Source organism: Tachypleus tridentatus, chromosome 12 (assembly GCF_004210375.1).
Source record: "Tachypleus tridentatus isolate NWPU-2018 chromosome 12, ASM421037v1, whole genome shotgun sequence".
NCBI lineage: Eukaryota > Metazoa > Arthropoda > Merostomata > Xiphosura > Limulidae > Tachypleus > Tachypleus tridentatus.
In genome coordinates this window covers 76,157,420-76,173,139 of record NC_134836.1, presented here as the reverse complement: position 1 = coordinate 76,173,139, position 15,720 = coordinate 76,157,420, and the positions used below count along the sequence as shown (strand labels likewise).

At 35.7% G+C, this 15,720-nt stretch overlaps 1 protein-coding gene across 1 annotated transcript; it reads left to right on the top strand.

The window, feature by feature from the left end:
• Positions 1 to 1,578: 1,578 nt before the first annotated feature.
• On the top strand, positions 1,579 to 14,811 carry LOC143233673 (techylectin-5B-like). Its single transcript, XM_076470160.1, has 5 exons — positions 1,579 to 1,882; positions 5,559 to 5,725; positions 6,826 to 6,931; positions 11,003 to 11,167; positions 14,468 to 14,811. The coding sequence occupies exons 1-5, from the start codon at positions 1,681 to 1,683 to the stop codon at positions 14,728 to 14,730; spliced, it is 903 nt and encodes a 300-aa protein (XP_076326275.1). The 5' UTR covers positions 1,579 to 1,680; the 3' UTR covers positions 14,731 to 14,811.
• Positions 14,812 to 15,720: the final 909 nt, after the last annotated feature.

Here is a 15,720-nt window from a genome sequence, read left to right as displayed (position 1 = left end):
TACAAAATTCTAATCAGACTTCTTTTGTTGTTGTTGGTCTTTCTCTTATATTCACAGGTTTATGTGGAAAAGTTTCAATGCTGCGAAACTAATTCTTTTCACCTAACAAGTTCTACATTGTAGTGTTCTAGTTTTTCTACCCAAAACTTTAGTTACAATTTTTTGTATTGAAGTATACTTTTCTTTCGACTCCAAACATTATAATAGAATAAATTGCACATTAAATACACATCCCTTTCTACCCTAATATTTTTAATTTGCTAGCTTTCGTAATTTGATTTATTTTATTTTCTGCCCAAAAGTGTTTAATTGGATAGTTTTCACAATGCAGTTTCTTTCCTTTCTGCCCAAAATTTTCTAATTAGATAATTTAATAATGCAATTCCTTTTCTATTTGTCCTAAATTTTCTGATTAGATAGTATAATAATTGAGTTACTTTCCTTTCTGCTCAAAATGTTCTAATTAGATAGTTTTAAAAATGCAGTTCCTTTTCTTTCTGGTCAAAATGTTCTAATTAGATAGTTTTAAAAATGCAGTTCCTTTTCTTTCTGGTCAAAATTTTCTGATTAGGTAGTTTAATAATGCAATTACTATCTTTTTCTACATAAAAGTTTCGAATCAATTTAGTTTCACAGTACAGTTTCTTTCCTTACTGACCACAGTTTTCAAATTAGCTGGCATTCGCAGTTAGATATTATTTTCTGCTCACCACTTTCTATTCATACAAATCGCCATTATAAAAGTGTTTGATTTTGTAACCAAATATTTTACCAGTAAAAACAAACGAATAGAATAACCATTAACAGGATGGAAGATTAATTGGTTTTATAAAACTACGAATGTATTTATTATATAAGAACGTAGTAGGCTAAAATATTTGAACATGGAAAATGCAAAGAACAATTTCTGAACAACAACTAAAAACTCGAAATTGTGCATGTTTCGAAAATGTTAATGCATTTTTGCGTATCGTTAAAGATTATTTGATTACTGATAAAGATTGAACTAAAATATTATTATTTTACAAATACTTTGACCCTTTATATCACGTAACTGAAATAATTCACGAATTTGCATTTTTGAGAGAAAACAATTTATATAAACAGACAAATAACAATACAATAACAATGACAAATAAGTTGGGAAACTTTAAAAATAAATCTTTAAAATATTCTTGTATTATAAACCCCGCAATAAGTTACTGTAAATAAATTACTGTTTGAAAACAAAAAGTCTTACCGTTAAATTTAACAAGAAAAAAATCTGTCAACAATTAATTTAAATTATTATTGTTTTGTTAAAACGAAGGAAATGCGCAAATACTGAAACAAACTTCACGAGTTTGGCTTTAAAGAGGTTAATCACCTTTATGAGAAAATCGCCAGAGGGTTGACAGGAGTATCGATCAATGACAGAATCCAATTATGATTTAATATTAGGCTTTCGTTGCCTGTGGAACATCCGCAAAGCAAATGAAAAGAATAAAAACAAATGCCGGAAGAACAATGGTTCGTGCCAGTCAAACCGGAAGTTTTTAGGATGTTATATTTCCCTTCAAGAAAAAGTAACAAACTTGTTTTGGGACATTCAAGTCAGATATTTAATACCCAGAAGATATTAATCACAGCCATTTGAGAGAGAGGATATTGTCAGTGGTTTTTCAGAACCAACGGTCTATCATGAGTTTCTGTGTTAGCTCTAAACTAATCTTATATTGTTTGGTTTTTACACTTCTTACCTTAAACAAATGTAAAGTTGATGGAAGTGACCAGAAGAGATACTGTGAACGTCTGGGTTCCATGGAAGGAATTCTTCACTCGTTATCTCTGACAACATCACAACTAGTCGATTTAGCAACAACAAGTATCCAGGAACTTAGAGGTAACGTGACATATGATCTGATATTAGAGGATTTTAATACATTTAATAGATACCATGCAACAGAATCTAGTGTGAAAATATTACCTATAAAAGATCTGAGTATTTACTGAGAAATAAACTCTAATCTGAACTTTTATAATGCAGTAGGTTGTAGTATAGAATAATATCGTGTGATGCACTGACTATGTGTACATACTCTGGAATAACTTAAAACCCGAACTTTAACACGCAACAGATTATAGCTTGGCAGAATAGTGTGTAATAAAATAGATTGAGGGTATCTATCATGAACCAGATGGTTAAGGCACTCGACTCGTAATCCGAGAGTAGTGGGTTCGAATCCCCGTCACTCCAAACATGCTCGCCCTTTCAGCCATGGGGACGTTATAATTATTGGTCAATCCCACTATTCGTTGTTAAAATAGCAGTCCAAGAGTTGGCGGTGGGTGGTGATGAATAGCTGATTTCCCTTTAGCCTTACACTGCTTAATTGGGGACGGCTAGCGCAGATAGCCCTCGAGTAGCTTTGCGCGAAATTCAAAACAAAACAAAACAAACCATGCAAAAAAATTGTACTATCTATTAAATTATGTAATGGCTCATCATATAATACGTTATAGTGTGAAATAATTAATATATTTAAGAATTACTATCAAATATTGAAAAGTTTTCATAAAGTTATACAATCAGGTGTAGAAAATAAACTGACAATACTTCAAGTAAAAGCAAGCTGCGACTATCTAAAAAACATAACAATCAGCTCTGTAGTACCTAACAGATGAAATTATCCTGTAATGTTACAGGAACTATTGGTTGCAAGTAACAATAGTTGTACTTGACAATTTGTTGGTTCAGAAATTTAAATACGCAAACTTACCACTTCATACATGAAGAACTGTTTGGTCTATTCTTTGTTTGTGTGTAGTTAGGCACAAAGTTACACAATTGTCTATCTGTGCTCGGTTTCTATCGTTGTAACTCCACAGACACTTGAAAGCGTCTTTAGTCTGAATCATTATTTAGATCGCAACATGTGATGGTCAGGTGTAAACTAGCTCTCTTCTTCCCTACTTTACTGTATTTTAAACTTAAAATGCTAGTGAAAAATTCCCGAAAAGAGGGATAAAACACTACTTCCCTTATACAGTAATACAGTACCATTTAGTTCTGTAATACCGCTTTGCTTTATTTAGTCCTGTCGAACACGTCTCAAATCGTTCACTGGTAATCAGTCACCCTTCGCAAAATTAATATGTTAATTGCACATTTCACATGAAAAGGTCTTTAAATACACATTCAATACGATAATCCAGGTAATGCAGTAAGTTCTGGTAATGAGTGACTATTAGGTTTTATACAATTAAAACTTCATAGTTGTTTTAATCAAATGTATGATTATTGGTGTAAAGTGTTCCAATTGTAATGTGTCATCTGCTTGATATTGTGAATTTTGATATTCTTGGATGAATTCTATAAACATTTTTAGCTGCTTCTGAGAAAGAGTTGTTTAAAAAAGACAGAATGCTAGTTATTTATGTAATTTGTGTGTTTTCTGTTGTTTGTTTGTTGTTGTTTTGGAGGGGTGTTGTTATGTAGTTGTTTTCGTATTTTCATGTGTTTGTTTGTTTTGTTTTATTTATATTTCGTGAGTGTATAAATTCTGCATAGAAATAATTTAGAAGATCTTAGTAAACGAGGAATTGTAGAGTTCTTTCGTTTATATTTGAATTTTGAGACCTAAACGCTAGCCATTCCTAATTTTGAAGTGATAGAATAGAAAGAAGGTAAGTAGCATTTAAAAACTACCCATCGTCAACTTCTAACCCAAGTAATAATGGGATTGACCATAACATTATAACGTACACATAGCAGAAAGGGCGGACATGGTTGGCAATGTGATTCGAATTTGCGGCCTTTAGACAGCGAGACCAGTACTTTAACCATTAGCACATTCTAGGCCTCAACTGTAAAAAAATAGAAAGGCGTAAAAAGTACATCTGAGGTTATTTGTTTGCTTGTTTCAGAACTTCGCTGAAAGCTACACCAGGTGCGATCTGGATCCCTAAATCTGATAAACAAGAAAGAAATCAGCTAGTCCGCAATATTTACCGCAAACTACTGGACTAATCTTGTCTGACTGAAGCTTTTTATTTAAAATGCCCAAAATGCTAGCTCAATCAAGAAAAATAGCACTGAAATACCTTATAACAAATATCTTGATTTTGTCTGAAAAGTTTAGTTTAATCTAATATAAGGTAAAATTTTATTCAACTAACGTAGGCTGGAATATTTGTATTTCAGCAGCTAACTGAATAATGAAAATTGTTTGTGCATTCCTCACAAATGCCATTATTTTCAAGAAAGCTTATAAAAAATAAATTATTATAGAACATCTCGCAAAAAATTAAGATGCAGCATACTGTCCATGCTTAAAATTTATAGCACGATTTCATCGACTAAAGTCTCAATAATTTTGTTGTCCAAAAAAACAAAACAAAGAAAGCAAAATAAAGGGGTTAAATATATTCATTATCAGGAATTATATTGTCCAAACATTTAATTAAGTGACTTCGGCACAACTGGCTTATTTACAACTTCAATTACAAAAGGTGATGATGTATTATGAATTAATAAATGAAGTGGAATTTATCTTTCTCAGATCACAAATATTAGGCCTAATTAATTCAAAAGCATTGCCATCTATCGGCCTTTTAAACTATAATTCTGACATTTCAAAGGCACGTTTATAAATAACGTTTCAGATAGGTTTGTCTCTCTCATCACAAAATAAACTGATTGGTTTGTTTAGAATTTCGCGCAAAGCATCACGAGGGCTATCTGCGCTAACCGTCCGTAATTTAGCAGTGTAAGACTAGAGGGAAGGCAACTAGTCATCACCACCCACTGTCAACTCTTAGGCTACTCATTTACTAACGAATAGTGGAATTGACCATCACATTATAACGATCCCGCGTCTGAAAGGGCGAGCATGTTTGGTGTGACGGGGATTCGAACCCGCGACCCTTACCCACCTGGCCATGCCGGGCCTAAACTAAATTGAAACTCGGTACCAAATATTCTCATCCTTTTAGCCGTATGTGCGTTATAATGTGTTGGTCAATCCCACTATTTTATGGTAAAATTATGAACGGCGGCAGATGATCTTAACTTCCTCTTAACTAAAACAAACTGCTTTTATTCAGCCCAGTCTGATGTTAAACGAAAGGTCTCCGGGGCGGTGAGAGAACTGTTTTTGTTTGTTTTGAATTTCGCACAAAGCTACTCGAAGGCTATCTGTGCTAGCCGTCACTAATTTAGCAGTGTAAGACTAGAAATAAGGCAGCTAGTCATCACCACCCACCGCCAACTCTTGGACTACTCTTTTACCAACGAATAATGGGATTGACCGTCACATTATAACACCCCCACGGTTGAAAGGGCGAGCATGTTTGGCGCGACGGGGATGCAAACACGCGACCCTCATATTACGAGTCGCACGCCTTAACACGCTTGGCCATGCCGGGCCGGTGAGAGAACTAAAGATAACTTTCAAAAACTATTCTTCTACCAATGTTTTGAAATCACAAATGGGAAAATCAGCAGAAACAGGGTTGGAGGACGATATCTGCGATGTGTCTAATGTTTCTATCACAGTTGTTACTTTTTTTTGCTACAGATGTGGAGTCCTGTACCAGAAATTGCCGTTCCACACTGCCTCAAGACTGTAGCAACCTCTTGAACAGCGAACACCAGAAGAGCGGGATATACGAAGTTTGGCCAAGGTTTCTGAACGAATCTGTGCATGTATGGTGTGACATGCATCAGGATGGAGGCGGCTGGACGGTCAGAAATTTTTATTTATTTCACAAACGCCTTCTGACTTTGTAATTTGAAGTATAACGTTCGTACACGATACACATTCAAAATATTTTTAATTTTAGAGGGCTTCAAAAAACTATAGTGTTTTAATTTTATCCTCTGCAAAAACCAGTGTTCATACCTTTTAAACCTGGACAAAAAACTTGTTGATTTCTCTTAAACTTCTGTCGGTAGAAGAGCTGGGCTTTTGTAACTCTGTTACATATTTAAAAGGCCGAAAGATTAAATCCAACTGTAAATTAAAATTAAATTCTGTGGATATAATTAAGCGAAAATCTGTACAAGGGCCTATCTGTGCTCTGCCCACCGCAGTTATAGAAACCCGGTTTCTAGCGTTGTCAGTTCTCAGACATACTGCTGTGCTACTGGGGAATTAATTCAGTACAAGGCAACAACGTAATATACATGTTTAATGTGAAATTTTGGGTTGTTTGTAAGCACAGAACTGCACAGTTAACTGTTTGTGATATGTATACCCCTAGTATCGAATTTCGATTTTTAGCGTCGTAAGCCTGCAAGTTTGCCGCTGGGCAAGTAAAGGAGGGGGCATTTAGAATTACTGAAATTAAATCGACATAAACTCTTTTGCTATTTTCTTTTTTATATGTGACAGAAATATTAACCATTTGTTTTGAAAATTTCAAGTTCTCTTTAACCAAAACAAGAGTTCACACTTAAACAAATTCAACTTTACTGTAGAAAGTTTTACGAGAAAGTAAATATGCAATAAATAATAAACTGAAGTGTAATTTTTCAACTTGTAAATTAATTGTATACTAAAATACGTGAACTATTTTAAAATATAACATAATTTCCATGCAAAAGTTTTAAAGTAAATGTGGCTCTCCAGTGGCACAGCGGTATGTCTGCGGACTGCCAAAAACTGGGTTTCGACACCCGTGGTAAGCATAGCACAGATCACCCTTTGTGTAGCTTTGTGCCTAACTACAAAAACCATACTCCAGTTTTCATGAATGTTTTGTTAACATCGCGCATTCTGTCTAGTTATAATATATATCAAAAACAACCATTGATATTTAATTACTCAATATATCCGTGCCTAGGTGATACAGCGGAGGGGTGATTATGGAAACGATCCCCTGCTATTCTACAAGTCTTGGAACGATTACAAGCAAGGTTTCGGAAATATTTCTGAAGACTTCTGGCTTGGTAAGCTACTTTGTTTTAATGTTATATGAATACGCGAAAGAACAGTATTTGGGTGTCTACCTCGAAAACGATTTTGTGATATCCCAAATCTTCCTCAAAATGCAAAAACCTAAACCTGTAATACTTGTTATTTATAAAGTGTTTTATCTAGCACGCCAGCCTACCGACTTTTATTGATTTATTATTACTGAACCACGGTAGATAACATAACCTTCACGATCTGTGCTTGGCTCAATTGTAGGTAATAATCAAAAGAGTTGGGTGGGTCGGTTAGTACTTTCAGGAGTGCCAGTCCAGAAACATTAATATATGTCTCAGTACTTCCAGGATTGCCAGTCCAGAAACATTAATAAAAGCCTCAGTACTTTCAGGATTGCCAGTCCAGAAACATTAATAAAAGCCTCAGTACTTTCAAGATTGCCAGTCTAGAAACCTTAATAAAAGTCTCAATAGTTTCAGAAGTGCTACTCCTGAAACATTAATAAAAGCCTCAGTACTTTCAGGATTGCCAGTCCAGAAACATTAATAAAAGTCTCAATAGTTTCAGGAGTGCTAGTCTTGAAACATTAATAAAAGCCTCAGTACTTTCAGGATTGCTAGTCCAGAAACATTAATAAAAGCCTCAGTACTTTCAGGATTGCCGTCAAGAAACATTAATAAATACCGCAGTACATTCAGGAGTACTAGTCCAGAAACATTAATAAAAGTCTCAATAGTCTCAGGAGTGCTCGTACTTTCAGGATTGCTAGTCCAGAAACATTAATAAAAGCCTCAGTATTTTTAGGATTGCCAGTCCAGAAACATTAATAAATGCCTCAGTACTTTCAAGAGTGCTAGTCCAGAAACATTAATAAAAGTCTCAATAGTTTTAGAAGTGCTAGTCCAGAAACAAGAGTAAAAGTCTCAGTAGTTTCAGGAGTGCTAGTCCAGAAACATTAATAAACTTCCTACCGTTCCACTTAGTCCTTTCAACTGTCTTTTTTTTTTTTTTCACATATAAAGATAGGCCTGGCATGGCCAAGCGCATAAGGCGTGCGACTCGTAATCCGAGGGTCGTGGGTTCGTTCCCGCGCCGCGCTAAACAGGCTCGCCCTCCCAGCCGTGGGGGTGTATAATGTGACGGTCAATCCCACTATTCGTTGGTAACAGAGTAGCTCAAGAGTTGGCGGTGGGTGGTGATGACTAGCTGCCTTCCCTCTAGTCTTACACTGCTAAATTAGGGACGGCTAGCACAGATAGCCCTCGAGTAGCTTTGTGCGAAATTCCCAAACAAACAAACACATATAAAGATAGATGGAATACAGTGTTTTCAAACTTTAAAAGCATCTTATACATCAGTGTTATACCTGTGTATTGTGTCTCCCTTCAGGAAAGCAAATTGGTCTTAGACTTGTATATTCTGTCCCACCACAGGAAGGCAAGTTTTTGTTGGAAATCGATGAATAAATTAAATGCTAGTTCTCTCAGCAGGTTTTCCAATAACGTACATTATTTTTCTTCAGGGCATAGGATATTAAGCCCATTAAGTAGCCGTTCCAGAAATGTATCAGATGAAAGTTAAGCTGATCATGAGATTTTCTTTTCTTGTAAAACAAGTCGCGTAGTTGAGATTAAAACACTCAAAGTTGTAGAGTTTATTCTACAGTTGTTGTTATTTCTTCCTTTATTTTCCCCGCTGGTACATCGGTAAGTCTACGGACTTACAACGCTAAAATCAAGGTTTTGATTCCTCTCAGTCGACACAGCAGATAGCCCGAAGTGGTTTTTCTATAATAAAAGAACACACCCACTCCTTCTTTCTTTTTTTCTTTTTCGTTTGTGGTCCCAGTTAAGTATTTGATTGTAATGAATACCATCTGACTGAGGTAAAAGGTCACGCTTAACGTCAAGAAGAAGCGGAAAAAATAAAATAAAACTGTTATTTTCGACTGTTTTAGAAACTGTTTTAGAGTTTATTTTAGGTTAAGTTTGTTTCTTGTTCTTTTTATAATTTCGTGTAAAGCTACACGAGGGCTATCTGTGGCAGTCGTCCCTAATTTAGCAGTGTAAGACTAGAAGGAAGGCAGGTAGTCATCACCACCCACCGCAAATTCTTGGGCTACTCTTTTACCAACGAATAGTGGGATTGACCATTACTTTATAACGCCCCCACGACTGAAAGGGCGAGCATGTAGCATGTTTGGTGTGACGGGGATTTGAATCTCGACCCTCCGATTATGAGTCCAATACCATAACCAACTGGGCCATTTTTCTCTTAACACGCGAATGATATCAGAATGTAAGTTATGAAATATTTAGTTTTAGTGATTTCAGGTTTGTCAGATGCAACTTGATTTTATATTCGAAACATTTATGGGGCTAATGAATAACATTATTAAATAATATATATATATATGTGTGTGTGTTATGCACTAGCCGAAGTCTCAGGTGTTTTTATATAGATATTAAAATTTTAGCATGTACATTTTTTGTATATTTGCATAATTCTATATAGAAATCTGTACTAGAAGCATTCATATTCGTATAAATTTCTTTGTTGTTGTTTTTTTATATAGAGTCCATTACTGCATGGCCCGGCCTGGCCAGGTGGTTAAGGCGCTAGACTTGTAATCTTAAGGTCGCGGGCTCGAATCGCCGTCACACCAAAAATGCTCGCTCTTTCAGCCGTGGGGGCGTTATAATGTGATTGTGAATCCCACTATTCGTTAGTAAAACGGTAGCCCAAGAGTTGGCGACAGGTGTTGATGACCAGCTGCCTTCCCTCCAGCTTTACACTACAAAATTAGGGACGGCTAGTGCAGATAGTCCTCGAGTAGCTTTGCACGAAATTCAAAACAAACAAAGAAAATACATTTTTCGATTAATATGGCTAATATTCATGCAAAAACCTTTTTAGCTATTTATCATGTAGAGGGATTTACAGACAACGCTATCCCTGGAAGAATCTGTCCTGGAAATTTCAAAATTTGTTGTTTACCGTAGTAATTTAAATGCTTTATTTCGTAGAATTAGAGAAGTTAGGGTTAATTGAGATGTTTTTCTTGGTTAGTTACTAACAGGAAGTTATTGGTGCCAAACGTCTCGTTGCTTTAATAATTTGGATTCTGATAATGAATACTGGAGCCTTGGAAAACCTGTAAACAACTTTAATGACTTATAGAACGAACATGTCGGAATTGGACATATTCCAGATTTAGCGATTCTATGATAATATACTGGATAATCTTTATTATAATTATTAATATGAAAATTGAATGAAGAGTCTTAGAAAATTATAAGACATTCATTTTTTTATAAAAGAGCTGTTTGAGTACAGAATGTGAGAACGAGTTTGATTTCTACTGAGCTTCAGTTACATTCATGATATCTAAACTGTTATCAACAGTCCGGGATCGTTGCCAACCCCCCCCCCCCTCCAACTGGAATAAAATATTTGCTAAATCTATGTAAATATAACAGTACTGTCTGTTGTATATCCTTGTAATTGCTTCGTAAAATGTGAATAGCTTTTCACCCAAATTTGTATGAAGGTTCATTAAACACATGCGGGATAACATTCAGATTTCCAATTTTATATTTTGCAGTTTTTATGTGTGTGTGTTTTTAACAATACTTTCGCACCATTTTCTTAGATTTTCACTAAACTTGATACTTGGAGCAAATTGGATCTATAGAAAGACACACGCAAATTTTCACTTTTGCGTTTTACAATTTTATGGGCGTTTTCTACCACTGCTTTCACCCACCTCTCCCCCTTATTGATGCATTTTCACCATATTTACCAAGAAGGTTTGTTGGGTACATGCGGAGATTACTGCTTAATTGTGGTTTAAAATTTCGTGTTTTCAGTCCTTATTACACTTAACACATAAGGGAAGCAACTTTTCATATTCGAAAATAACCAGTCTTTAATCATGAACTTACGCAACTTCTGCCCAGCGGACGAATACTCCAGCTAGTTCGAAATATATCTGGTTTGATCATTAATCCTCGGATAGAGTGTTTAGTTATTTTAGATTAAAAACAAATTAAAAATAGCTCCTAGAATGAAATTTTATTCAATGATTTTAGGAAATGACAAGATTTTCGCTCTAACAAGCCAGAATACCATGGAACTTTTTATCTATCTAGAGAATTTTGAAGGAGAGAAACGTTATGCTTTATATAGCAATTTTCTCGTAAGGAGCGAAAGAGAACAATACCAAATGAGTTATGAGAACTACGAGGGAAATGCTGGTAAGACAGTCTTAATTGCTATTGGTTGATTTCTTGTTGTTCTTGTTTGCTGTTGTTTTCGGGTGGATGTAAAACAAAAGCTCAATTTTGTGTATACATAGAAGTAGAATGTTGATAAAACTGATTATGTTTCTCGTTGTTGTTGTTGTTGCTTTGTTTTCTTCACAGGATGAGATGAAGTCCAACTACCGATAGTAACTATTATAAGTGTAGTCACGTTCGTTATGAATAAAATGCTGTAGAGATTTATAACCTTATTGTGAGATAATGTTAACTTTAATTACGTCCATATACGTATTGTGGATACGAAAATTGGTTGTTTAAAATCTTTTACGTTTCGTGTGTAGTTTAGTACCAATCCGTTTACGTGAATTAGTGTAAACAGATAAGCCACACTTTTGAAAGTAAATATTACTAGAAAGACTAGAAAACTAGTTTCGATACTTTCGTAGGGGTTCTCTTGGGCCATACTTATACAGTTCTGAGAAGAAAGTTTATCGCTAGAGTGATACCTGACTGCAAAATTTCCTTGAGGATTCACATGGTCAGGAAACTGTTCAAGCTGAAGTGGTATTCAGATCTGTTAACGTCTTACTTTCAGATCTGTTAACGTATCACCTACGGATCTGCTAACGTCTCACTTTCAGATCTGTTAACGTATCACCTACGGATCTGTTAACGTGTCACTTTCATATCTTTTAACCTATCACCTACGGATCTGTTAACGTGTCACTTTCATACCTGTTAACGTGTCACTTTCATATCTGTTAACGTATCACCTACGGATCTGTTAACGTGTCACTTTCATATCTGTTAACGTATCACCTACGGATCTGTTAATGTCTCACTTTCAGATCTGTTAACGTGCGATAAATTTCTAATAACACAACTTTTAGCGTCTATTCGTTTTACATAATCTCCGTTTTTATACGTAATTTTGGCTGATTTTCAGTTCGTATGGTGGTAAACGTTTATTGTGTGAAGAAATGCCGTATTATTTATATTTCCAATTTTATTACACCACGATGACTCAGAGTTAAGTATGAACGCTTATAACGCTAAAAACCGAGTTTCGATACTCGTGATGGGCACAACATAAATAGCCCATTATATAGTTTAACGACAAACAAATATTTTTACGTCAACGTAGCTAATGTATACGGTATTGTGTATTTCACATTTCTGTATACGTATATTGCCACAAAACATCAAAGTTCATGTAATAGTACAGATGCCCTAAAGTTGGTTTTAGATAACAGCTTATATGGTATTTTCAACCGAAACGACACCTTATGCTGATCATTGGGTAAACGACCCGGACAAAAGAGAAACCTAAAGAATCCAAAAATACAGGATTATTGATCAAAGTTTGAACACCCTCATAGCTGAAAGCACAGATAGGTCAGAGTGGCACATCATGAGTCGAACCTTGAACCTTTCAATCTGCACCATAGCAGACTAACTACAATGCCATCTTCTGATCTCATAATAACTTAAACTTGCTTGTGATTTGGATGACATCTGTGTATGTGTGTGTGAGTGTTAGAACGTAGAAGTTTCAGACATAAATTTATGCGATATAGAAAAAAAAATTAAACCTTCCACTTTTGTTTAAATAATAACAGGAATACTGAAAAATTTATAAAAATATTGAGAAAATTATAAAACTGTTATCAGAAGCTAAACCAAACCGCTGAAACGCTATTTAGAAACAAGTGCATCTTACAATTTATTTCAATTTGAATTGTTTTGTTATTAGAATCGGGTAATTATTACCCAAATGCTCACACAGTGGCTTTACAGATAACTCTAAACTTCAAGTTTCGACATCTGCGACAACAGTTTTCTCACCGGCCCGGCAGCATGGCCAAGCGTGTTAAGGCGTGCGACTCGTAATCTGAGGATCGCGGGTTCGCATCCACGTCGAGCCAAACATGCTCGCCCTTTTAGCCGTAAGGTCGTTATAATGGGACAGTCAATCCCACTCTTCGTTGGTAAAAGAATAGTCCAAGAGTCGGCGGTGTGTGGTGATGACTAGCTGCTTTTCCTTTTGTCTTACATTGCTAAATTAGGGACGGCTAGCGCTAATAGTCCTCGAGCAGCTCTGCGCGAAATTCAAAAACAAACCCTTATCTATATTTTAAACCTTTAAAATATTTTTGCTATTATTTTGTTTCAATTATTGCCTCGTCCTTATATACATTTTTATTCACTTTAATTTCGATTTTGTTATACTTTGAACTTGAATGGTTATGTTTGATACACTCCCAATTAATGAAATCCATACTTTAAATTCCATTTTATTTACAGTTGTAATCCAACATGCTTTTCAATTATTGTAATCGTATCTAATTTAAATTTTGTTGTTGTTGTTTAAGTTTTATCTTGATGAATACATAGTAAATATATTTGTATTCCATTTTACCTGACTCCAGTGGCACAGTGATATGTCTGTGAGCTTACTGCGCTTCAATACCCTTGATGGGTAGAGCACTAATGGCCATTTGTGTAGCTTTGTGCTTAATACCTGATTATCATAGGCGTGGTTAACATAACTACAACAAATTATTCTCAAAAACATAATAAATTGGCTTCTATATTTAGATCCTGAAGTGAATGTGACGAGTTTTTTTTGTTTTTTAATTTTTGGTTGCTACTGTTGTTTTTATTACAACTAAACTTTTTTGGTAGTTCTGTACATAAGTTTCAGGTGGCGCACCGGTCAGTTAATATGGAGTACTTGATGCCGACAGAATATTTTATTTATGTTGCACTATTTTCATTTAATTACATATGTATAATTAAAGATATATTTTGTGTATTATATTTTATTAATTAAACATCCTCGTATTTTTTCGATATTCATCACGATTATAATATTTTCTTTAAATGTAGCATTACTCTAGAATATCTAATTAATTTCTTTGTTCCTTTGTAGTTAAGCACAAATCTTTGTTCATCACGATTATCGAAACCCGATTTCTAGCCACTGGGGGAGCATCAATTAAGTTTGCACGACGATATTTTCACACGTGATATACAGATCTGATAGGCAACGTAGTCAGCTGTCTAGGGCGTTAATTTATTAGGAAGCCATTGTGAGAACAGGTCATTTTTAATTTCTGCGTAGGACGGCAGTTAAGCTATCGTCGTTTTTACCATATAACGAGAGTAATGCATCATAACTAGTATACTCGTGGCCTAGTAATACCTTACCAAATCTATTTCTGCAGATGAATTAGTTAAGCCTTCTTAACTTATAAAGCAATGATATTTGTTTTCCAAAATTTGTGTTCGTAGGCGATGCCATGGCCGTTCATAACCACAGGAACTTTTCTACCTTTGACCGAGATAATGATTTGAAGAATTCAAGCCCCAGTTGTGCGGAAAAATATAGAGCAGGTTGGTGGTTTGATGTATGTCACAAGGCCAACCTAAATGGTCCCTATGAAAGAGGTCTTCACGAACCGACTGGGAGAGGAATCAACTGGGAACCCTGGACGGGTCTCCATTATTCTTTAAAGGCAGTAGAGATGAAAGTTCGCCCTAAAAAACTAAAATAGGTCTAGTTAAATGATTATTTACTATCCACATATTGTTTTATGAGGTCTGGTTTAAAGTTCAGAATAAAATTAGTATTCCAAGCCGATGTCTCCTTATTCGTTTGAGCAGTTATAACAGTATAAGATATTAATAAACACTGAGCAAAACCGAATAGCATAAAACAAACGATTTCAAAAACCAGGAGAGGGTAGAACGGATTATTATAGTACAAAAGTAAATGATTCAGGTCTGTAGTTTGTGTTCCACGGTTATGGTACTCTTTTTTTCTTTTTAGTAACGACTGCTTTTCTATCACCTAGGGCCCGACATGGCCAGGTGGTTAAGATACTCGACTCGTAATCTGAAGGTCGCAGGTTCGAATCTCCGTCACACCCAACATGCTTGCCCTTTCAGTCATAGGGACGTTATAATGTTACGATCTATCCCACTATTCGTTGGTAAAAGAGTAGCCAAAGAATTTGCGGTAGGTGGTGATGACTAGCTGCATTCCTTCTAGTCTTACACTGTTAAAGTAGGGACGGTTAGCGCAAATAGCCCTCGTGTAGTTTTGCGCGATATTCAAACCAAACCATCAGCTAGCTCACTTGATAAACGACAACGCCGGAGGAATGTGATGTTGCCTACGGGCATGTTTTAAAAGAAATAAACAAAAATCGCTAGGAAACCCTTTAAATAACTGCAAACTTTCAGCTAAGCCTTGTTTTAAAATAAATGTTCTTTGTTTCTTCTTATGCTGGCCCGGCATGGCCAAGCGTGTTAAGGCGTGCGACTCGTAATCTGAGGGGCGCGGGTTCGCATCCCCGTCGCGCCAAACATGAGTGCCCTTTTAGCCGTGGGGGCGTTATAATGTGACGGTCAATCCCACTCTGAGTTGGTAAAAGAGTAGCCCAAGAGTTGGCGGTGGGTGGTGATGACTAGCTGCTTTCCCTCTAGTCTTACACTGTTAAATTAGGGACGGCTAGCACAGATAGCCCTCGAGTAGCTTTGTG